The sequence below is a fragment of the Charadrius vociferus genome, unplaced genomic scaffold (assembly GCF_000708025.1).
Source record: "Charadrius vociferus isolate BGI_N301 unplaced genomic scaffold, ASM70802v2 scaffold455, whole genome shotgun sequence".
Classification (NCBI taxonomy): domain Eukaryota; kingdom Metazoa; phylum Chordata; class Aves; order Charadriiformes; family Charadriidae; genus Charadrius; species Charadrius vociferus.
In genome coordinates this window covers 540,697-564,940 of record NW_009648550.1, presented here as the reverse complement: position 1 = coordinate 564,940, position 24,244 = coordinate 540,697, and the positions used below count along the sequence as shown (strand labels likewise).

The following is a 24,244-nucleotide window of genomic DNA, read 5'->3' as shown; positions in this document are numbered from 1 at the left end:
CCTGAGTAATTTAGATTAAAAGGATGCATCTTAATTTTTACGGTGTAATCATCAAATTAAACTGCAAAATTCGGCGAAAGCTAAAGCACATCCAGGTTGCGTGGCACACGGGTGGAATTATATAGGTCATGAAAAGACTCGTTAGAGGAGAGAGTGAAAAGCTGATGCTTGCTTACTGTTGTTACGAGACAAAAAGCATAAGGGAAGTATAAGCAGTAGGGAAGGGAGCGGGCGGCGCGGCAGGAAGCTCCCCGCTCCCTCCATCGCAACAAAGGAACAAAGGGACCTGCGGTGAAAGATGAAGGTGGCCGAGCTCGGCGGTTTGGGCTCCCCGTGAGCAACTTGTTACAGGGAACCCCTGCGGGCGGCGCTTCAGCAAGGTTAATGCTCCTGCGGGGGGAATGTTTTTAAGGAGAAGTCCTGGCTTCAGAAAGTCTTTACTAGGGAATAGTTTGAGAGCTTTTGTGGGGCTGGTGACTCCGCGCCGGCCTGCTGTGGGGTTCCCAGTGGGAACGATGCACCATGTCCTTGCCGTGGTCAAAGCCCAGGTGCCAACCTCAGAAAAAGCAGTTTCGATCTAGCAGGACAGTTCCCGGGTCACTGAAACCCCTATTTGCTGCTCCACAGGTGGTGAGGAGGCGCAAAGGATGCAAAAGACCAGCTAGATGTGCACGTGGGCACTTTCATGTGTGCGTTCCCCAACGATCCAGGCACTTGCGTTAATACAAATGTGTAATTGCCAATATAGGTTTACATAAACTTTTCTTTGCTTTCTCTTTTAAAGAAAACCTGACTTCAGTATATGTTTTTCATGAACCATACATGCTGCAGTCATTTCATTCAACTTAAATAATTCTCTAAAAAGGAAAAATGTTTTTAGGTTTAGCTTTGAATTTTCTTAATTGCTTTGTTTCTCTCTCAGTAAAAACGAGCTTTTGAATTGACCATGCTTTTGAGGAGGTGAGACTAGATCACCTTCTGACATCACTCCAACCTGAACTGATTCTGTGCATCTGATACTAAAAGGATGAGGCGCATAAATTTTGTGCCTGTTATATAAAAACTACTTAAATGGCTAGCAGCATAATCTTATATGTTGTTGTTTTTTTTTTTAAATAGGAAAAGCTTTCCCTCTACATGTGCTTGAAAAAATTCTAAAGGCATACTGTTACTTTTTTATTAGGTTGGGGACACAAATGTGGTGACAGCAAGAGAGAAGAGTAGGAGAAAGCTACTTTTTTAGTAGCGGGTTTATTGGCTGGCATATTTCATTTGTATTTTTTCTTTCCTCAGTGTCATACTTTGTGTGTATTTCACAGTAAGATTAACTGTCAGGATTCTAGTGTATAAACAGGAGCAGATGGCTTTTAATGATTTCTTAAATCTGATGCTAAGTAACAATCTAGTACATGTACAGCATTTTCTATTTAAAAAAAAAAACAACTCAGTTCATTTGCTGGTTTTAATACTTTGTCTGAATTGGCTTGGGCCAGGTTTTTTGAGAACCTGTAACTGTGACTTCTGCTGAACAGCTAGATTTATTGTACCTATTTAGGCTTATCCGTCTCATCCATTTTCACCTGTGTAACAATGTGGATGATCTTATAAAATCCTGGTAGTCTGCAGTTTGTTGGCTTCCTTAAATAAAGCAGGCATCCTCCTGCCCACCTTTCAGCTGGGCAAAGTAGTGTTGCTCAAGTAGCAGTTATTTCACTTAGAAATCTTAGTGTTATCACTGTAATAAACAAACTTGGGGTTAGCTAGCTCAGTTTTTCATTACTGCAAATCTTGATACCAAAAATGCAGCATCATGAGAGTGAAGTCATTAAAATTTAGGAAATAATCTCAAGCTAGCAGGCAATTTTCTTTTCTCCTGTTCCTGAAAGATCTTACTTTAACTTGTGCTGTACCTGTGACTCTAATTAACTTTATGGTTTTCAAAGTTGACTTCTGGAGTTTTTAAGGGCTGCTTCCGCCAGACTAACACCATTAAGGCGATAGAAGTGTAGTGGTACAGAGAAGGTGGTAGAAGTATAGAGCCATTACTTTGGGGAACGAGCACTGAAACTCATGTTCAGAGACCACATATCATAAGCGAACTCCTCCCTTTACCAGTAATTTCTGATTCCACCTTACTACCTTCCTCTCCCTGCTGCCAGCATCTATTACAGCTGGGAAATCAGAGGCTCTGAAAACATCGTTTTCCACAGGCAGCTCCAGTGGTAAGAAATGGAAGTGGCTGGGATTATTTTTGTGTCTCTAATTTTTAAATAAAACTCTGTGTTATTTAAAGGTTTGGAGTTGTAGGAATAGCAGCTACACTCACATGTACCAGCCTGAATAGCCTCAACTGCACAGTTGCCGCATACATAGCTGCGTTTTCTAATTGTACTGGTTTTAAGCAGCCTCTGTACCTGATGTTTGACATCTCCATTTCACTGGGAAGATAAAAAGAAACATGGGTGTCTTTATTTTCAACAACGTATTTAATGTGCGACAAAGGGTTCCTGTTCTCTTCATTTCCGTAACTGGTTGTTTTTCAGATCATTGCCTTGTTTGCTTTGCTGTTGCTAACCCTTTAGGTGCTGTAGTCCCCTGCACTCTCCTACGGCTAATCAATTCTCCAGGATGGCAGAGAGGGACAGCGCAACCCTTATAGTTAAATCACTGAATGTTTTTATGGGCTTGGCAGTAGAGAGGAATCGTTCCAATCCAGAAGAACTGTTTTAATTCAGAAACATTTTCTTTATAGGCTTTCCCAGAGCCTGTTGGTTTTTGTGCTCCCATGTTTTATGACTTGTTGCCATGATAATTCAGCTCATCTTACGGGTTTCTCTAATTGTGATTGATGTGTAATCATTCATTTTATTGAACCTCATTAAGGTCTGCGAACCTCTGTACCAACTTACAGTAATTAGAGCCCAGATAGCCATTCCATCTGTTCACAAGCACTGTTTAATTAATGAACTTTTAACGTGTTCTTTGCCTTGTAAAAGCCCTTAGTATTCTCAAGTTGTTGAATAGGATTTGCATGCCAGCATTTCCGTTGTGTTTTTTTTTTTTAAATACCACAGCAACATGCATTTTGGAATCCCAAAAGTCAACACACGAAGTACTGGGATCTCGGAAAGCAAAATGGAGAGATTTTACTTTTAGTTTCAATTTTTCATGTCAATTACAATATCTCTAAAACTGGTGTTTACAAATAAAAGACTCACATGGACTTCAGTGTTCTTTTTAATGCCCAAACCAACAATTTTTAATCTTCCCTTTTATCATTGAAGAAGATATACAGAGACCAGTAAACAAAATGTTTCTTTTTTTCATTTTAGCACTTAGTGGAAGAACATTAGAAATACGGTGCATGCAGACACACATTTTCCTCCCCGTGTATTTCATCTTTTTGTTACAGCATCACAACTGAGACAGCTTTGTTATTTTTTTCTAGTACTCTGTATAATGAGATTTTAGGATGGAGTGGAATCCACCAGTGCTGCTGGAGTTATCATAGACACTATTGTACTGATGGTCCAGAACTGCAAGAAAACAGTAGGACAGAGTTCCTGAATACTTTGAGTGTTTGAGCTGCTTTACCTCCATGTGTTTTGCCTGTGCGGTAACATACTGAGTCAATGATTTATGCAGAATGAATAAACAGTTGCATTTTTTAAACATGAAAGTAAATTTCTGTTCCCTGATCAGGCAGAAGAGGCAATACTTCAAGAGTGTCAGGATTTTTAACAAAAATCGTCTTAGAAGACTTCTGTGTATTAAGAACGTGTAGTCAAATAGCTGTGCTGAATGGGAATGCCAAATTACTATCATGACTGACTTTGGAGCTAAAGAGATTAGTAAAGGAGAAAAAAGATATGTTTTCCTAGGGTGTTTTTGCAGTCGTGATCTGTTCCTGGTTTTTATATGTGGCACAGTACTGTAGTTGTGCTTTACCTAATTTGGTTTGATCTGTGTTTACCTTGAATATTCAGGACAAGAATTAAGTCAAACGACTCAACTCCCTCAAAATCCTTTTCAGCATCCAAAGGCAGACCATCTGTCTGGTCCAGTCACGCTTTCCTCCCCCAGTATGCATTTTACCCGGTGCTTTGAGTAAGGCTTCGGTTTGGGGCTGAACTCGCCGTGTTTAGAAGAGTGAAACATATTGCCTGCCTTCTAAATTTCAGATGTTATTTGCAAAATGAGTATAAAGAGACCCTGTTTTTTTGCTGTACCGTCAGTGTGCTGTTCTGTAGCATCGTGGGTGTCTAAGGTAAGGCACAGGCAAACTTTTCTATGTCGTGACAGTTCTCGGCCATGTTAATGTTTTGTCATGGGTTTTCCTCGTGCCACTGTCCTCTTTTGGACCAATTCGAACACGAATGTTGAGTCTTCTCATTGCCCTAAAAGAGAGATTTCCAAACCGGTTATTTTTATTTCCTTTTCAATACTTCCATATGCTAACTCATCCTCTCACCACTCACCCCACACTTTAAGAGGCCATTTAGGCAAATCTAAACGTGGTTCGCTGTTCTTTTTTGTAACTGGAGTAGTTTAACTTTCAGGTCCCTGACGTATCTGCAAGAAAAATGTGGTTTTCTCAAGCTTTTTGGGAAGTGCACATGTTCTGTTTGGGAATGTGCCAGTTTGTGCAAAGTATCAGATGTGTGAGGCTCAGCTTCGGTGCCTCTGCTTTCTCCATTGGTGACATTCTGCAAGTCAAAGACTGTGATCTTATTTAAGATCATCTGAGATGTCATTCCACTGGCTGTGATTGAGTTATAACTAAATGATTTAGGCTTTTTTTTAGGAACAAATTCATTCAGCATGTGCACTTAATAAGGCTTGTTTATAAAATCATGCCATTCCTTTACAAGCTGATAGTTAGGAGGATGCACTTCTGTTTACGCGAAGAAAACTCTGGGATGTCATTTCTGTGCAGTCCCTTTCCTGCTGTCTACAAGTATTTGGATTCAACAGTTCAGCAGATTGTCAGCGGAAAAAATTGCGCAGACAGTCTTGGTGAAATTATAGCAGCAAACAGCGCATCCTGATGAAGGAATGAGAGGAGAAACATCTTGCCCTTCACTCGTTTTCCCTTTCCTTCTCATTCCTCCGCAGGCAGGTGCCGGTCCATCTGGATGTGTGGCTGTGAGTAACTATCTTGCAGCAATCCTCCAAAGCTCTTGTACCATCTTCTAGGCACGTGTCTGCTGAAGAAACGCATTTAAAGAGTTCTGATTACCTGTACTCTCCTTTTAGCTGGTTCTTTAAAGGAACGGAATAAAAGTAAGTTTTGCCTAAGTGCGAAAGGGATGATCAAAGTCACCTCTCTACTCTGTTACGCTGCAAGAAGTAATGATTTGATGGAGATAGTATAGAGAGCTGTATGACTGAGGCATTCTTGCAGCGTTTGGTAGTATCGTGCTGTTAGCGTGTGCTCTTGTTTTTTGGAAGCGCTGCTCTATACACTTTGCTGCGCAGAGAGCTGTCTACATCAAACAGAGCAGCTCCTGAGTGTTTGCTTATCTGGGCTGATTGACCCCAAGTCTTTTGCAACATGAGAAGATCTACATGCAGAAATCTCTGTGCTTACTACAGCAGAATGAGCATGATTAGTGTAATATGTGTTTTATAGATATTTTAACAATATTTTCTTTTAAACCTATAAGCATAGGTCCAATTGCACCCTTAGCTAAATAGACATGCTAATTAACTGAATTACACTTAAGGCTTTTCTGTGATGGGTAACTGATTTTAAATAAGACATTTCCGTGAAGATTTTATTGTTGCTTGTATTTTGTTTACTACTAATTTTTTAAATCGTTTTTTTTTTTTATTTGAACGTTAAAATATTTATGACAGTTTTTCTGAATGTTGCTTGTAAAATGTGTTTTACATTATTTGGGTTTATTAAGAGAGATAAGAAGAATGTTGTTCTGTCAGTGGTTAAATATTATTGCATGTTAATCCATATTTTAAAAGTTCAAAGACTGCGCTAGCGCATCTTTCTCTGTTCTTTTTGCTGTTGGTAAAGATGTCCTTGTATCAAGCATTCACATTTGTGTGAAAAATAGAATTCAGTTCAATCCATGCATAGATTGTCAGAAAGATTAAAGTGTGCATCATGCAATTTTTCTTCTTTCAGAAAGGGGCCTTTGATGTGCTAATGTTCACTTTCTCTCTTTTCATTCAGAAGTGCTGGTCATTGTTTTGAGCTGCAGAACAGTATCTGCTTCGTATAGGCAGATTCTAATACCCTGGTAGCCAAACCTTGCTCAAGGTAGCATAATATAAATATGCAATAATATTAATGGCATTATACACTGGGATCAGATAACAGTGTGCCTGCTCAGATAAATACCACGGCAAAGCCAAGGCATTTATTGAAAATAGATGTTGCAAAAAAGCCAAATATTTAATTTCAAAGAATCCACTTATGTGTGTCAGTGTTACTGCTGTTGTATCAAGTCATATGATTCGGTTTTAAAATAGAAAGGAAGATTGGTGGTGCAATAAGCACTCTAGTCTGTTAAAATAACTCTTGAAGACAAAGCTGTAATGTATTTCCAAAGTTAATTAGCAAGTGAAATTATTTGGATGGCCTCATCTTGTGTTGCAGTGGATATTTTCCAGCAAATGGATGAAATTTTGCAGGCTGCTCACAGGACCAACTCGCAGCTCACGTAGCAGGGGATTGATGTAGGTCATGACACAGTCGTAGTAACAAATTTGCATGGAGGAGGGCTGTTTATAGCTACTCTTACTTTTGCCAAAGACACTGATTCTCCTTTTGTTATTGAGTGCGAAGAAACAGCTCACTGAATCCCTCGTGAAGATAAATATGGAAAGTGTCAGTGTGTAACTGTGCAGGACTTATTTTAGTGTTGATTATGTTCTGTAGAAGACAGAATAGCTGGCAATTGAGGGATAAAACCCATCCTTTTTAAAACTGGATGAAATTTGGTGGTTGAGTTTTGAGAGAGTAAGTTAAATAACTCTGGTGATGGATATTGTAGGAAAGTGTCATCTAATATGCTGAACAGCTTTCTCAGAACTCAGAAAATTTGCGTATTGTGTTTCTCAAGCAGCAGAAAACTATAGCTTTCAAGAAGCTGTATATAAAAATAGTAAGTTACAAATTAATCACTAAAGTAGGACATGTTCAAAACTGTTTCTCATATCATTTCTTATTTTAATTAAAAAATAGATTTTAATTAAAAGGTGGTAGTTCAGAAAGCTTATAGCTGGGCAGGTATTTCATTGATCAACTGAAGAATTGGAAAAAAAATGAATAAAGAAAAATCTTACATAAGCCTGCACTAGACATATTCTCTAGTGAGGTACGATGGCAGCAGCACACAGTATTACTGCTGTTTAGCTTCTTTCCTAGGTCACTGTCTCTATATATTCTCCTCTGTTTACTTCCAACAACTTTGATGCTTCATTAAAAATTCATCTTCAGCTCTCCCCCTTTCTCTTTGGGATCCCTGTTACCTCTTTTTATATCTGAAATGACGTAGCAGTTAAGGACTTCAGAGAACTTCAGAAATTCAACTGTCTTCAAGAAATAGTGTTAACAGTAAGAAAATGATGCATTTCAGTGGAAGCCAAGAACGTGAAGAAAACCTCCCGCGTTTTTGCTCTGTCTGTTTCTGTGGTGAGGGCTGCGCAACCTGGACACCTTTCGTGTCCTGAAACTGGTGGAACAGCCGGACTCCCAGGCATCCCGCCCAGGCTTGTGCACCAGGTATTTAGCTTCTCGGCACACGTTTTGTTAGGAGCTGCCTTCTATAAAGCTGGAGATGGTGCTTCAAGGCACGTGCCGGGGAAGGGCCAGCCCATGAAGTGATTTGTGGTCATCTTCAACACAGTACACAAAGGAGCGTTTCTGTGCTGTCCAGAGAATGAGATGTGTCAAAAAGATCTGGCAGGAAGCAGATGGAAAGGGCTGTGCAGAGCAGAACAGCTCTGCTCTTTCAGTGGGGGCTCTTAGGCGGGTTTTTTTTTTTTTTTTCTAATAGCCTTGGAGAAAGGGACCGGAGCTGCACAGTTGCCACCAGTTGTCATCCACCTCTCCTGCCCGGTGTTGGCTCACAGGGAGCTTGAGCAGAAGTTACTTCTGACTCTCGTGTAGGATTTGCACTCCTCATCATAGCTTTCTCTACAGCAGCACTAAGCTCACTCGTTTGTCTTCGCAAATCAGATTAATTTTCCATTTTAACAAAGTGCTGCCATTCTGTGAATCGGCCATAATCTCATCGCGGTGGAGTTGTGTACTCCATAACCCAGACACCTTGGTGATGGGCAGGAGCGTAAAACCTTTGCCAGTTCCCCATTGCTTGTGCAGCAGAACTGCTCCCGGAGGCCTTCCCTGGTGTATTTGTGTGACCCCAATCTTCTGAGCACCCGGGGGGGTCTTCACCACGGGGATGGGTCATTCCACCTCTTCCTTGTGACACGTGGCTTCCACAGCCCAGCTCCAGCCTGTCTCTTGTGCTGCAGTGCTCTTTAATAGCTTTTCATTTGCAAGCATGGACTAAATGCTTAGGGAAAGGACTCCGCTGGCACTTCATCTGCTCTTTCTGACCACCTTGCTGGTTTTTCAACAGCTGCTTTTTCATATTGTTCTATAGTCTTAATTTCTTCCTATGCACAGAAGTAGCTTTTCTTTTGTACTGCCTTGGGGCTGTTTTCAGTGCTTCTGTTCTTGTTCCTCTGTGCATTATATTACCTGTATACAAGAGTCTGTTTTCTGATTGCGTCTTATTCTTACATTTTTTTAAAGTTAGTTTGAAACTGGTTAGTTCTCTGGGGCTTTAAAACAGTGACTGTCAAGTAGGGCTGCATATCCAGCCAAACAGCGCTTTGGCATCCTCCCGAGTACACTCTCTCCGTTTTCACCATCATTTCTCTTGTGCTTGAATTTAGAACTTGGTTGTTTAAATAGTATGTTGTACTGCTCAGTCATTAACTCACCTCTTGCCACATAATTAAATGTGATGATAAGACTCTATGGCCAACGTCAGTTACTTAAAACATACAGGGAATTTTTTTTGGCAACAGTGGAACATTTAGAAGAAATTAGCAGCGGTGAAACTGTTGCATTAACTTGCTTTTTTGTGAAGGAGTCATTTAGATTTTCCGTTTTGCTTCCTGCCTTGCCCACTCACCCTCCGCCCCCACTTTTTAAGTAAAAAAAGCAGATTTCATAAACGTACACCAGAATTTTAATTTACTCCTTTGGGGAAATGGAGAGACATCACAGCATGCACACTGGCTGAGCTATGCAATGAAAGGGGAATCCGTTCCCCCTACTGAGAGGTCACTTCCAGGGAAAAAAATGTTCTTTTAAATACTGACTTAATCATCTGCTTTTGGGGATCAAATTTTCCTGAAACGACTGTGTGCCCACGACAATGCTGCGTGAGCAGACAGTGGTGGGTGCGTAGTGCTATACCTGTTGCAGGCTGTGTGCTTGAAAGAGTATTTTAATTTAATGGATTTTGAGCAACATTATTCAAAGATCCACAAAAGGCATACTGTGTTATATGAATAAAAGATTTCCTCTGGATACTTGTTAACCCTACAATGCCTAGCTAATGTAATTGAAGTGCAACCACCTGGCAGGGAGATTTCACAGTCAGCTGCCAAGGAGGGCCCCGGACCGGAGTACCAGGTGTTGTGCTGTGCCTGCCTGATTGTCGCAGAGGAACAAACAGCATGATTGCGCCGGGCGGCTGGGGCGAGGAGCGGGGCTGGCTGCCAGCCAGGGACCCCGCTCCCGGGGCTCCCCGGAGGGCTCAGGTAGAGCCGGAGTTACGGGGGTTCGTACAGAACAAAAAGGGGGCGGCGTGAAAGTATTGCCTTGAAATTAAGCCCCCGCAAAGCTCTCGTGGCCTCACGGTTCACAAAATCAGACCTGAGAAGAGATGTTTTTCAGTGTGGCGTGTTTATTACTCAGAGCCCCGTGCCCAGGAGATCCCTTGCTCAGTCCCTAGGTCTGCTCTGCTTTGGAGTATTTACAACAGTTATGAATATGACAGATTATAATTTGAAACCTCCCCCTCTCTCCCTTCTTTTTTTTTTTTTTTTTTTAATTTAAAGCTGGGACATCCACACTGATTTCTTGGTTGTCTTTTTCTAATTTGTTCTTCCTTCCTATCCTCTAATGTAGAGCAATTTCCCAGCCTGTATCACTACGCAACAAGTACATTTAGCGTTGAGCGTCTTGCAAATGGTGTCACTCGTAATGGATGTGATAATAAGCCCCACGGTTACCTGTCCCTGATTGTAATGAATGTAAATTATCAAGCATGATAGACCTGAAACTGAGCCATTTAGTGTTAGTCCCAGAAATAATGAAAAGATCCGTAATAAACTAGAAGGGGCAAAATTATTTTGTGTAATTATATTTTGTTCTGGTTGTAGCTGCCTGATCCTTATACTCTAATCAAACTGACAGTGACGGTTTATTAACCTTCAGTAGGTGAAAAATATGATTATAAATTCATCTGAAAAGACTTTGCCTTAACCGAAGAGTGAGAATTTGAAGGAGAGATTGCTAGTCCATCAGCTACATCCAAGGCACAGAGGTGACTTTTGTATGCGTGCAACAGCAGGCAAAATCCCATCCTGGTAAATTCCAGGAATCCTGTACGTCCATGTGCTGCTCATCAGCAACTCGGTGAGGCCAGTTTCACGTGCACACAAAGCCCTTTGGCCGTGGGACAGTATGAGCTCTTAGAAATCAGTGTCATTGTACTCATTCTCAGGGGGGCGGTAATCGTACATGGTTAAAGGTATTTAAATTTATTTTTTTCTAGATTCTGTGTTAAGATGCTTTATTATATATCCACTTTCAAAAATAAATATTTGTAAACATTTATAACTGCTTTACAGTTTGTAAAATCTTGTATTTTCTGAGAAATTAAGCTTCTCAAGGATTTACGTTTGGAAAACATTTAATTTTGAAGAGCTGGAAACATCACTATTGAATATCAAGAAATCAAATATATTTGTGTGAGTGATACACTAAGTATTATATTCTTATAAGCAATGGAGTAGTTCATTCGTTACCTCTCATCAGGCTTACAGTACTTCTTGCTCCTTCATTGAAGGCACAGATTCTCACAAGATGCATGTGTGATGCCGGTCGGTTTAGCAGACGGCTTGCTACTCTCATTGTGGGCAAAAAGATTGACTCAAAGCTCACTGCATTAACATTTTTGTTTCAGTTTATTTCAAATTGAGAAAGGCATTTCTTTTGTTCATGTCCACGTAGATAACAACAGTCTCCTGACTTGTCCTTGGTGTATATGCACCATTTAAATAACATTTGTAGCATCTTGCTCAGAAACTTGAAACACAGACTTTTACTAGCACATTTGTAGTTGAATATAATCTCAGCTGATTTATGAGCCTGTAATTGCCAGCCCATCCTCTCCCCCCATAAGTTATATATGCAAATACTCAATTAAGTGTGGACTCTTCTCTGTTTAACGCAGATTTTCTAGGTAATTTTGTCATCATCGCATCTCGCCGTTCTGCAGGGCTGTATGTTTACCTATCCAGTGAATTCATAAGCAACTTAGAGCGTTGTGGCAAGAGTGTGTTATACATTAATCACGCCCAGGCGTGCGTTGGTTTTGCTGCAAGGACCGTTGCGGTTTCACAAAACCTCAGTCAGTAGCGCGGGCGTTTCCCAGGTAAGGCAATTTCGATGCTCCTTTAGAGAAAGGGCCAGCCAGTTTATGGAGAAGGGTTCTGTGGTCTGGCGGGGGCTGTGGGGAGCGGTTTGGGTGGGGTGGCGCAGCGCAGGAGCCGTCCTCAGCAGCCCCCCGCCTGCGGGGACCCCCTCTGCCGCCCGGCTGCCCGCGAGGGTTGGTGTGCTCTACCTCAAGTGATGTGTTGGTGCATAGCTAGGTGAACCAGATTCCTCTCTTCAGTTATGTCAACTATTTTGCAAGTGTTTTCCTGCCTTTGCGCTGCTTGTCGTCTTTAAGCTGTCAGTAATTATCCCTTTTTCAACTTCCAAAGCATCAAGATTTCTGAAGTGAATGTGCAGGCAAGTGTTTTGATAATTTCTGCTTGCTTTCCCTTGGCATTTAAGTGTAATGTTGAGACAAAAGTTGACTTCTGATCTACTGTAGAAAAATTACCTTGCAAGGTACTTAATTGTCTTGTAAGTCTGAGGATCAGCGCTCAAGAATTTTGAATTACGGATCTGTCACTATCTTCCTCTTCCCCTGTCTCTGCTCGTTTAATTTCAAAGCTGAGAATGGCTTAGGCTATTGCTGGTACATTCAGTTTTTGAATGGTTTTGATTATGCCATTATCCTGGGAGATTCTTAACTGTATGTTCACTTTGATACTGCTGTGATGGACCTTGGAAATACGTGGACTCTGAAGAAATGCAATGACCTGGACCCTTTCTCAAGGTGCACTATATAACAGAGTGGGCTGAGAAGCGTTTGAGGAGCAGAGCGGGCTGATGCGGTATTTGATTTTAAGAGGCAGGGTACCAGTTTGGTGACGTTTCTGACTTTATGTGAATATGCTTGCATTTGGAGAACATGATGGCAATATGTGTAGTAATGTTAAAATATACTGAGAAGGGTATGCACACGCATGTGTTTAAATAGAGACATATGTACCCGTAAGTCTTTGTATGGATTTGTGTATTTTCATACGTGCAATGACCAAAGTATAACAACACATTTTCAAAAACTTTTATAAGCCTTTCTTATGCTCTTATGGGCTAGCATTTTTTTCATTATAAAATTTTAGGATATAAGTGACTACCAACGGCATTTTGTCATCAATTGATATCGTTAACAAAATGAACTCGCAGAATGTACAAGTCTGTGCCTTTCCTGCAAATCTGAGTAAAAGGTAGGAAGATCTGGTCTATCTTGCTGAGTATCTCCCCACTAGCAGCTCCTTTGCATTTATGGTGAGAGAATTGCAGCCTGGACTGTGCTCGGCACAGGCTGTGCTCATCACTGCAGAGCATCCCTGTGAGGATGTCCCCTGGCCATCCAGGCTCCACCACCTTGGGATTTGGAGGTTCGCGGGATCCCGCTGAGCTCCACCTGGAATTTCATCACAGAGAGGCAGTGTGGATCCTGGCCGAGTGGCTAGCTGTGCCCCCAACATGGGTTCTTGCTTAATAAGCAAGCAGCTGCGTTCTGTCTCAGCTTTATTTTTGAGTGCCCTGAGGGTAAAGGTACACATATAGGACATTACAGCAATCTAATCATGAGCTATCGAGGCATAACTCACTGAAACAAGGTCGGTAGGAAAGAGAAAAGATCTCCTCTTTCCCACCTGTGTAGACTCGAAACATAATTGCTGCGGCTGCATAAACCTCCAGGAACAGCCCGGCATTTAATGAGAAGGCACAAGGCTTTCACTTAGTTAACCGTGTTGCTGCCTTTATTTTCTGGTTACGGCTCCAAGTAAACATTCCACTATCTGCTGCATTTGTTTTAGGACCAAATCGTATTATCTGACTTGTCGAGAGGAAGTTGTAGCCATATAGGAGAGCCATGTGATAAACAGCTCTTCTAATTCCTGCCTGCCTGCCTCACTTATCTCCATCAAGACTATTAATATTTCCAGCATGTAAGCAGTTTCCAACAGCTGTCAAATGCAAACAATAAGCTACCAGAAAAACTGTTTCTGTTTCTCCCCCAAACTTGATTCCCCAGTTAATACGTGTATATGGTCCAAAGCTAAAGATGCTGAAGTTCAGGATGAACCAAAGGTGTGGATATTTTGCAGTCTGCTACCAAAAATAGATGCTTTATCTTATGAGAGAATTTCTAGCTTTTCGAAAATGAAACGAGTTCTACTTAAGATTTTAAAACTACAGAATTCCTAATCATAAAAAAAATCCTAATTAAAGTCACTTTTATTTTTCTAAAACATATTAGTTAGCAGAATTGTTTTTAAAATATGTTACATTTTAAAAAATTATTAAAACAGGAGAGACAGGAAATCTGTTAAGAAAAATAAGACCCAAGTTACTCTCTAGTTCCTTAATGACAAAATCATCCTGTGTAACTTACACATTTTTCAATCTCTCTGTACCAAAGTCCTCTGTAAAATTAAGGTAATAACATTCCCCATCTGTGTGGTTTTCTCTCTTCTGAAGTGTAAAATGTTTGGACATAGCTATCCTGCTTTGGAAACTAAAAAAAATCAATAGCATGAATGCGAGGTGCTCCGTACAAAATGGGTGAAGTGCCAGAACATTCCTCAGCATATTTAATTTATTTGTGTGGATATAGCATATTTGTTTCTCACTTACCATGTTCTGGTCCTTTAGTTTCCGTTAGGTCATCCAACCTACCAGGGAGGGTCTCGCACTTGGAATACGCTGAATAATACCCACGTGGCTTAGCCATCTGTAAGTGGTGAATTAATCACAAACACTGGTGAACAATGTCTTTATGTTGTACATTCAGATAAGCTATATTGTCTGATAGCACACACCAGGTCTTACTTTAATTAAATTTTTGGTCCACACATGCTGCAAAAATTAGTGAGTCAACCATTTTCTCCTTAACTTGCCGCGCACAGTGCAATCTACAGGCTCTGAGAGGGAGCAGAAGGCAGATGCACGATATGTATAAACCCCGCTAGTAATGGTTTGTGGCTTTGGCGTTTGTAGCTCCAGAACAGCACTGCCATCTCCTAAACAGTCTCTTCTCCGAAGGATTCAGTCACTCGGTTGCTTTGTTCTCTGAAGAATGAGAATTACAAATGCCGACTACCCAATGCAAACAGACCTGGTTTGTTGGTTTTTTTTCCTCCACAAAGTTTTGGGGAGGCTTTCAATGCAGTACAGCACCTGTCCTCGTAAGCCGTTGTTTCTGCGACCACTTGAATGATATCTCTGAAGCGATTGCGTGTTGGGGAAGGACATCGATTCACAGTCTTGCATCTGGCTTTGTATTAGTTGGTCTTTATTGCTGTTACCTACAGAGTTGAGGTTTTCAAAAGGTCTCAAGATTTGCCTGATAAAAGCTGTCAGGAGTTTTACCGTCCCTCCCAAAGGGTGATGTGGGTGACTTTTAACGGTCCTGAAAATCCTGCTGCTGCTGTTCACAAACAAAAAATTATTAGAGTACTGTTTTAGTGGAAAAATAGTCAAGCTTTCAAGAGAAGCCTCCCCTTCCCTGTAACACACACGTGCTGCAACAAAGAGGATAATAAAAGTAAAAGAGAATAGTATTACTGGTATGTGGCTAACAATAGTAGACCAAGGATAGTATATTATCCCTGTCTGTTCAAGCAGCCAATTTGAAGGAACTGGAAGGCATAAGTAAATGGCAAATAATTGAACCTTTGTACCTTTGCCCTTTTTCTAAGATGTCCAAAAGTAACAGCTCATTAGTGGAATTACTGAAATAGGTGCATTTTGTTAGTGTTTGAATAAAATTAAGACTGCAACAAAGCACAGGGGAAGCATTGCTCGGTAACATGTGACCTTTCCTCCAGTTATTTATCCCTTGATGATCACCCCGTTTGTGGAACAAGCCAGATAATTGCAGAACATGAGCATCGGCAGCTGTACATACACTGATAAAATGGGACAGCTACGCTGTTATAATGATCTCTCTGAAAATATGACCTAGGGATTTGTCTTCTGCAGTCATCGGGCAGCTTTCCTTCTAGACCTGTACAGCGAAGGCTCTGCGTGACGGCAGCTCCCTTTCATAAGCTCCTGCTCAGTGCATAGGCAAAGGTGAGACGTGGCCAGGCTCTGCTCTTAATGAGGTTCTTCTGAAGGTCCAAGGAAGCTGCAGCCTGTGCTGCCTCGGCAGGACCAGCACATCCTCTCAACGCTCCACTCTCTGGGCCTCTTCTACCCATCTTTACTTTTGCAGTCTCCAGGTTATTTCCCTGGGTGAATAAGTACTTTGCTGGAGGAGATGGCCAGAAGATAACACAACCCACAGCCCTCAGGAGAGAGGACCTCTACATCTCTCTGCTCTGGGGCACTGGGAAGGTGACTTTTAATTAGGCCTGAGCAGCTTCTGTTCCCTTAGGGTATATCTGAGGATTGGCTAGGGATGCTTCTAGAGAAAATATATATTGGGGCAATCGTGCCCCTCTAATTTGCTCGCCAAAAACTTGTACAACTGAAGTCGCAATAGTTCTTGCAATACAGTACTCTTTCAGAAATAGCTTCTTGGTGGTTAAATCTTTGTGTGCCCTGCAGAATGATTTACCCGTTAGGGCTTCCGCTGCACTAACTGATAATAGGCAATTATGTCATCGTTGTAATCAATTGAAATATTTTAATCAAAGCCTTATCGGTATGGTGAAGCGTGGAGTACAGCTGCTAAATGGACCTTGGATATGCAGAGGGCTGACTGTACAATGCAAAATGTACAATGCCATTTTTCTAGGCACATGTGTGCTTGGTAGTTTTGTCACTGGTTTGTGCACCGCTGTAGTGTTTCGTTTCTGTTGTATGAGGAACGATCTAAATGAGAATGAAGCTAATACAGGATATGAGGTGCATTTCTAACTTTTTTTTTTTTCCCTTTCAACAGAGGAGGTATCTGTACAAACAGGAATACCTGATAGGAGATCATCGTCACTAGTACTCTACGTTAGAATAAAAAAAAAAGCTTTAGATAGGGATAAATATGAGTGCCGTTGAAGTACAGAATTGTAGTCTTATCAGGAAAGTAACCCATTGTTCCTTCACACTCCTACTACAAAACGATCAGTCTGTAATGGTACGATGTATCTGCTCCCAGGGGCTTCCCGCAAGGAGGAGTAGTAGTAAATTAAGATGAAAGCTTGTTTTCTGCCTTATTCATAACAAATGCAAAATTCTTCCCTGAAGCACTTGGCATGACTAATGTGCCACATATTCTTGATATCCCAGAGCGGCAGGCGAGTGCTTCTGCCAGACTGGTGGTTCGCAGCACACCTTGGGCAACGTGCTACCTAACAGGCAACGGGAGCCAAGAGCAAGCGCCAGAGCGGGGCTCCGCACACAAGAGCACGAGCCGGAGCGTTTTGCCTGGGGGCACCTTCAGTATGATTTTGCTGTTCTGTTACTTGATTTCCGTGGAGACGGTTTGAAACCATGTGAAACGTGTTTCTGTTGTTGTTTTGTTTCACTTTCCTCTTTAAAGCAATTAATGGCGACCGTCTGTGAGGAAACAAATGTATTGCACAGCGCACGTTGGAAAATGCTGTAGCAGTCTGCCATGCTACTTGAAGCAGTTACAGGTTATTTTTTATTCTGCGTTATGGCGGTATCCGTAGCCCCATCTCCATCAGTCAGGACTGAGGTTCTTTTGTAATCCTGTGCAAAGACCCAGGCCCCGCTCGCTGGGGAGGGAGGTGGCAGAGCTCCAGACACGGTGCCGAGGCACTGGGCAAGCGCTCCACAAACGAAAAATCCCTTCGGAAACCTCTCTGTACCTGTCGGTTTCAGTGAGAGTCATGTCTCTTGTGCACTGTGGTGTTCTGGGCTCGAGCCATCCCCCGTGACTGGAAATCCCCCCCTGAATCCCCCCAGTGCAGAAGTAAAAGAGGGCTGTCTGGCTGTGCAATTCTGCACTGAGGGGTGGCAGAGCAGAGGAAAATTATGCTGCGGAGGGGATGAGCTCTTGGTTTTGGCAGCAGAGGATCATCTGCCTGTTCTGGATAAGGAGGAGGAACAGCAGCCCTGGCACTGGCCAGCCCCGCTCCGCTGAGGGAGAGCATCGAGCCCTGCCTCCCCCGGCTGCACCGCAGACAGATGGCCTTCTTGGGGGCTGACCACGGGGCGAGGGAGCCAATCGCACTCCCCTCTCGCAAAAAAACATTGGTTTGCATTTGACAGCTACAGTCAGCCTCGTCTAATACGTGTCTTACATGTTTAAGACATGCATTACACTGAAAAGTGTTAATCTCAGATGATTTGATTTAAAAAAAGCACATTATCTGCAGTTGTTGACAGGTATAGTTTAATTGCACCTGTTCAGTGAAGGATATATGTTACTAAAATTCCCCCAAAAGTTTTCAGTTAAATTTATGCAGTAGTGACAGTCAGTAGACCATAAATGATGGCCAAGCCCAATCGAGCATATTGAGTTTCACACTGAAATTGCCTATCACAACACTTTAAAAGCATAGTAACTCTGTCCTGTTCAGAGCTTAAGGAGGACAATTAGGTGCGTAAAGGTCATCTACCGATACATTTATGTTAACCTCAATTTTATGGTCCCTTCTTTATTCTACTTTGGTAAGTCCCAAACATTTATGTTCTTGTTTGTTTTCAAAACTGCTATCGTGGTGTCAGGAGCAAACCCTTTTTGTGGAACCGTCTTTGGTTATGATATGAATTAGGAGGATACTGAAATATGTGCAGTGGTCAGAAATGACTTATCAGTAGTTCTTTGGTACTGAAATCTTGGAAAAGCAATCAGTAAAACAAAAGTGCACTACAGCCCTGTATTTCCTCTATCTTAGAGTCTGTCAAGCCTGCCCAAGGAATCAGCAATTAGCAAACCAGGTTTCCTTCTCTTGTCCACACTCTACCTGTGTGATGACCTGTATAAGCACCGGTGAGGCTGGAAGGCTCTAGCGTAGATTTGGGAAACATGCTTTCTTGCGTTGAATAGTAAGTTCAAAGATTTTCTCTGTCTTCAAGTCTCCCTAGTTGGGTGGAAGAAGGAATTGGCATGTGGACATGGAGACAGCCTTGATGTCTGATGGGCTGGAAAGAGCTGTCTACCTCTATACTTTCAGCTTCTCCACTGGCCAGATGCCCCGAAAGCCCTTCTCAGGGTGGGATTCACATCACAGATGGGAATTGCAATAGGTTCATGCCAATAGTCCGCATTAACTTCCTTGGCAGTCCCTCTGGAGCCAGAGGAACAGTCATTTCAGTGTGTGTTCTCCATGGATCCGAGCAGTTGGGTTCCAGTCCTGGGACTGCAGCCCCTTGGCGTTGGCAGGCTACAAACAACGAGCCGTGGAAGGTAGCCAGTCAATTCTCTCTTTGCCTGTTCACAAACCCACAAATAATTTTGACTTATTTGCATGAAGAGTGTTGTGTCAACAAAATACACAGTTGTTTCCATACATTGGTGAGAGCATATATATGTTGCCAAAATGACTTTATTTTCTAAAAATAGTGTGGGGAAGGAATTGCTGGCCGTTGCCATCAGCAGCGATGGGTAGCTGATATTTTTGCTCGCGGTCAGCACGGTTAAGGTTAATAAGCAAAAGTTCTACATTTTCAGGATCTGTTTGACTAATCATCTTCTAAATTCCCCATTTCTAAATATGTGGTTATTTGTGGTTTAACGTTGTGTGTATGTGCAGATAGGGAAGCGTTGGACAGATCTTGACCCCAGGATGGCTCAGTTCACCTGCAGAACCCAGATGACGAGGACTTTGAAGGCTTTTCAAAGTCTTTACGTTTTAAACCGTGTGTCTGAAACTGGCTCTATGTCGTAGAGGTTAAATGTGGAAGTGATGCTTGCAGGTTAGAGCTGTGCACTGGCTGCTACGTGCGTCTCTGGTGAATTTTCAAAAAATTCTACCTTTTGTCGTCTTTTGGATTCTCCATCCGGAAGGAGGTCCGGCATGTGTTTCACCACAGCGCTTCACAAGATCATTCTACTGCTTGCAATAGGATGACATGGTTTATTGCAAATAATTAATCTTAGCGTTTTAATGTTTTTTTCGAACAGCTTACATTGTATGGTTGCACCATTAAAACAATTGATAAACTGATAAGACAGTTTAGAAGCTCCTAATATTCAAATACTGAGATTTAATTGCTATATTCAAATTGGAGCTAAATTCCTGCTCTCCCACAGTTATATATATTCACAGTCAGTAATTCACACCTTGCGATGGCTCTCTGCGTCACTTAATATATGAAAGAAATAGAAATGTTTGTGCCCATTGAAAACATTTTGCTCTGGAGTTTTGCCTTGGTAGGAGCGAAATGTAAAATAATGCAGTCGTTGAAGGGATGGGTCAAATTGCCATACATATTAAAAGAGGCTGCTTTTGATCAGTTCCTTTGAATGTCTAGTATAACTCCATTTATCTGAAGATCTCAGGGGACGCCCAAAACCTTCAGATAAATGGGGGCTTAGTTAATCAGGGAAGCCAGCTGTCCAGCTTCTTCACCGGGGTAGGGTTCAAGATCGTAACCCATCCTCTCCGCAGCCAGGCCGTCTTCAGAAAATGATTTGCATGCTTCACTTCAGCAATCTAGCCTTGAGGCTTCTGTGGAAAAGCCAGCCAGGCACTTCAAGCTTTCTCCTGGCCCTGCTCGACCCAGAGCATAGCAACGAGCTGGGAATAGGAGGCTGCCGATATATGTGTTGCATTTTTTAAAAATAGTAGTTTATATGGTAGTCTGCGCATAGTGGCTTGATCTAAATAATGCAACGAGGCTTAGCGTTCGTGGGCATCTTTGTGTCAGCTACGCTGCGCTGAAAGCTCACAGGAGAGAGGTGACACAAATTTCATATTCGAAAGATTCAGCTTAACATTCTAACATGTGTAAGTAAGTAAAATCGCATCACTGGTTCTTTAGGACGAAGGCACAGCGCGTTTACAAGAGCTGCAGTTTTGACAGATCAAGTATTGCACTAGTGATTATCTGGATGAAAGCATTCTTACACGGTGATAAATGCGAAGCTTCTTGAGGCTGCAATTGAATTACTGTTTCAGACTGCTTCTGTACGAACGGTATCAAAATGCTGAGTCTTCTCCTCCGCCCCCCCATCCATGTCATATTACTATTCTGTGGGTATGTTATGTTCTCTTGGATCCTCAAAATACATTACTTGGGACTCCAGGGTATCTGACAGATGACTAACGTGGTGATGCCTACAGAAGGTTCTGATGTAAACACAATTAAGTAGCAAAACGGTGGTTTTGTTTGCATACAAGAAGTGCAACTTGAATAAGGTAGAGAACAAAGATTTTGTGTGAGAGATCGGATAGTATTCGTGATGTCGTGCTGCTTTCTTGACCTATGATTGCAGGCTGGAGGTATTTTTCAGGGGGTTCTTTACAGCTTGTTTCTTACGTTCCTAATGCCTCTGTGAAAATTCCTAAACTTTGGTAAAACTTTAGTTGACCTTTTTCTTTTTTTTTTCTTTTTTTTTAAATGAATCCAAACTGTTTTCCGTAATGTGTGTGTGAGCTGAAATAGGGACTTTAATTTTCCTGCAGCCACTTAATGCTTTTTAGATGAGGCTGTAAGTGAAAATTAGTGCGAGCATCTCGCTCGCTGCCCGTATGGCAGGAGCCACTGTGCTGTCCGGTGCTCCTGGTAGTCGTGCTTAGGGGAGCCTGGGAGAGACATAAGGAGTGCTGAGCTGAGAAGGTCGGTGGTGAAGCAGAGCCGGTTTATGCAGTGGTCTTCCTCGCTGAGCCTGTGGTATCTGCACCTACTGCTTTCAGCTTTTTAATCTGCAGGAGCGGCACTGAATTGGGAGCATCCTCATACACCTCTAAAGCTGCTGGTCGGTCCGCACAGCTCTCTGGACCTTGGCTTAAACTCAGCTCAGTATGTTATTTTTTCAGATGCCTCTCCTGTAGCTGCCCAGCTGTTTGGCTGAGTGGGTTTTTTTTTTCCAGTCTTTTGTGTGGTTTAGGGGCATCTTCCATCTCATAAATAAGGATTTTACGAGACGTTGAATCTAACCTAGTCAAAATCGCCTCACTCTCTTTTTCCGTGCGATATTTGGCAAAATCGGTACAAACTTGCAGTGTGTTAGCAGTTGTTCTGCGCATTGTATGCTTATGTGTTAGATGTGCAAGGTCTTTCATTAAACAGCAGGATATTATTAGGCGTACCATGAAAAGCCTTTATAGTCTCCCTGCCTTGTTTAAAGCGGGCCCACAAGCAGCCCGCAGCCTAAAAGGCTGCGCAATGAATCGAGCGCTGATGGCCGGTCCGCAGGCTCAGGTGGTCGTCAGCCGCAAGTTTAGCCGAGCCCTTTCAGTAATTTGTCACGCCTGGGTCTGTTCCCGCTGCGCCAGCACGTGCCAGCTCCGTGTCGGAGGGGCTGTTGGCCAGACGGCCGCGCAGCCCCCGCATCCCGCTGTTCGCGGGGCCGGCGCTCGCCCGGCCGCGCGTCCGCACAGCCCTGGCAACAGCCGAGCGCGCCGCAGAATAAGCATCTTCATAATGAGAAGTGAATGGCATCCGTCAGTCCCTTTAGAATAGGGCCCAGGCGTGTGCCTCCTCTCCTAGGAAGTTTGGCAGCCTATTCATTAACAAGAGTCATCAGGAGTTCAGCCCATAATAGGGAGGCAGCCCCAAACGCAGGCGGGCTAATGCTTGCGCTATCAGGAATGCGTTCTCCTGGGCTTAGGGAAAAGAGAGAGAAAAACTAAGCAAATAACGCTGTCAGCAGGTGCAAACTCTGAAATGCTATGTATTGATTTTCTTTCTTCAGGCTTCCACGGGAAGTTTATAAGAAGAATTATCACGTATCACTCGTCCTCTGCTAGCATTAAAAGCAAAATTATTATTTTTTTTTCCTTTTTTCTTTTTTTACCACCGTGCCTATAGGAACTTGCATACAATTAAGACGCACTTTGCTTATTCCCCTTGAGGTAGAACCCTAGACCATCGTGTCCTATTTTTAAGTACCGCTTTACTTTGATTTTTTTTTTTTAAATACTGTTTCAGAGTGGTTTTGTTATTGTAATGAAAGTCACAAATGGCACTTCAATATTAATTAGTAATGCTTTTCAGTTTTAAATAATCTCACCTGCATTATGTTGTCACTGGTGTTATTCTCGCTGCTCCGAATTTCTAAATTTAAATTGGCCTTTGCTCCCGCATAACAGTCTTGCAGAGTTCGAATGCATTTCCCTGTAACAGAAACACAAAGAGGATCTGGAAACTTTTGTTTTAAATGAGGAAGCAGAGAATGAGATGTCATACTGGCTCCTGCGAGCGTTAATTCATAAAGTCATACGTGAGGTTCTTCAGCCCATTGTAGATTTGTTTCAGACGTTATCCTGTTATTGGAAGTGTATGATTCACCTTCTGAGAAAACAGAAGCTGCACACAAAAGGAAAAGATTTGCTTTCTCCGCTGTGAAAAGCTGCCGCAAGCAGGGGTCCTATTAAGACAGCTGGAAAGTTGCTTCAGCTTGTTACGCTTGTAAGTTTTATTGGTGACTGGTTTTTGATTACACATTTGAATGCTGTGTGTTCCAGGTTGCCGAGTTTTAATTAAAAGGCAATAGTCTTGATTTTAGATTGCTTTGTTGTCTGCATTATGCAGACTATAATGCGTGTAAGTTGTGGGGGGAATTTTTCCAATGGGCATCATTTATTTAGGATACATAAGATTACACCTTCTAGCACCTGCCTTAAATATAAACTTCACGCTTTCAGGAATTGCGTTTATTACGGTTAATTTCTTTAAGAAGCACAATGATCAAGTATGTATGGGGGAAGGAGGGGGGGGTGTTCTCCTCCATCCTGTAGCTTGTTTCTCCAATCTAATAATTTTTCTAGTCTGACAGGGTCATTGTGATAGGAATATTGTGTACCAGGAACTTTCCATAATGCCACAGCTTGTCGGTAAAAGTTGGGTTTCGGTTTAAAAAAGCCCACAGTCTGGCGGGCTTCTTTCTGCCCTCGGTAACTTTAGCAATCTGTCAGATCTACTGAGTCACCGCTTTTCATTCATGGAGCTAAAAGGTATTACCCTTAATTTTAAGCCACTAAGTGTGTTCGCTCCTCATTGCCCACGTTCAGAATCATTAAGCAGCATTGGGCAGTTTTGGTCCCCTCTTTTCCATGCCCGTGTACAGCCTGGTTAGTGTTGCTGTGGATCTGAAGTGCTGGTGTTCGTGGGTGTTGTGTAACAGCATTTAATTCTGTGCACACATTTCCTTAACCTGGTCGTTGCAGTTACGAGGAAAGAGCTCTGTATCTCGAAGCAATAATCCAGAACCATAAAGAAGTAATGACATTTGAGGATTTTGCCGCTCAGGTCTTTTCTCCCTCTCCCAGCTACTCCCTCGGTGGAACTGGTGAGTCTCCACACGTTATTCTTCTCTTTAGCACTAAGAAGCACTTGAGCAGCAGATGTACACCTGTTTTTTGTAGATAAATGCTTGCAAATTTAAGACGACCATTCTTCCCCTGAATCAACTAATGAATATCAAAAGGAATGATGACATTCATTTTAATTTGTTTTGCATCAGAGCTATTCACTCTGCTCCTTTCTTCAGCT

At 42.2% G+C, this 24,244-nt stretch overlaps 1 protein-coding gene across 1 annotated transcript in view; it reads left to right on the top strand.

The window, feature by feature from the left end:
* RALGAPA2 (Ral GTPase activating protein, alpha subunit 2 (catalytic)) overlaps window positions 1-24,244 on the top strand; it is a 144,126-nt gene that overhangs the window by 105,599 nt on the left and 14,283 nt on the right. The window contains exon 39 of the mRNA XM_009886048.1: window positions 23,920-24,041. Coding sequence (XP_009884350.1) covers window positions 23,920-24,041 — 122 coding nt within the window. The remainder of the gene's footprint in view (window positions 1-23,919; window positions 24,042-24,244) is intronic.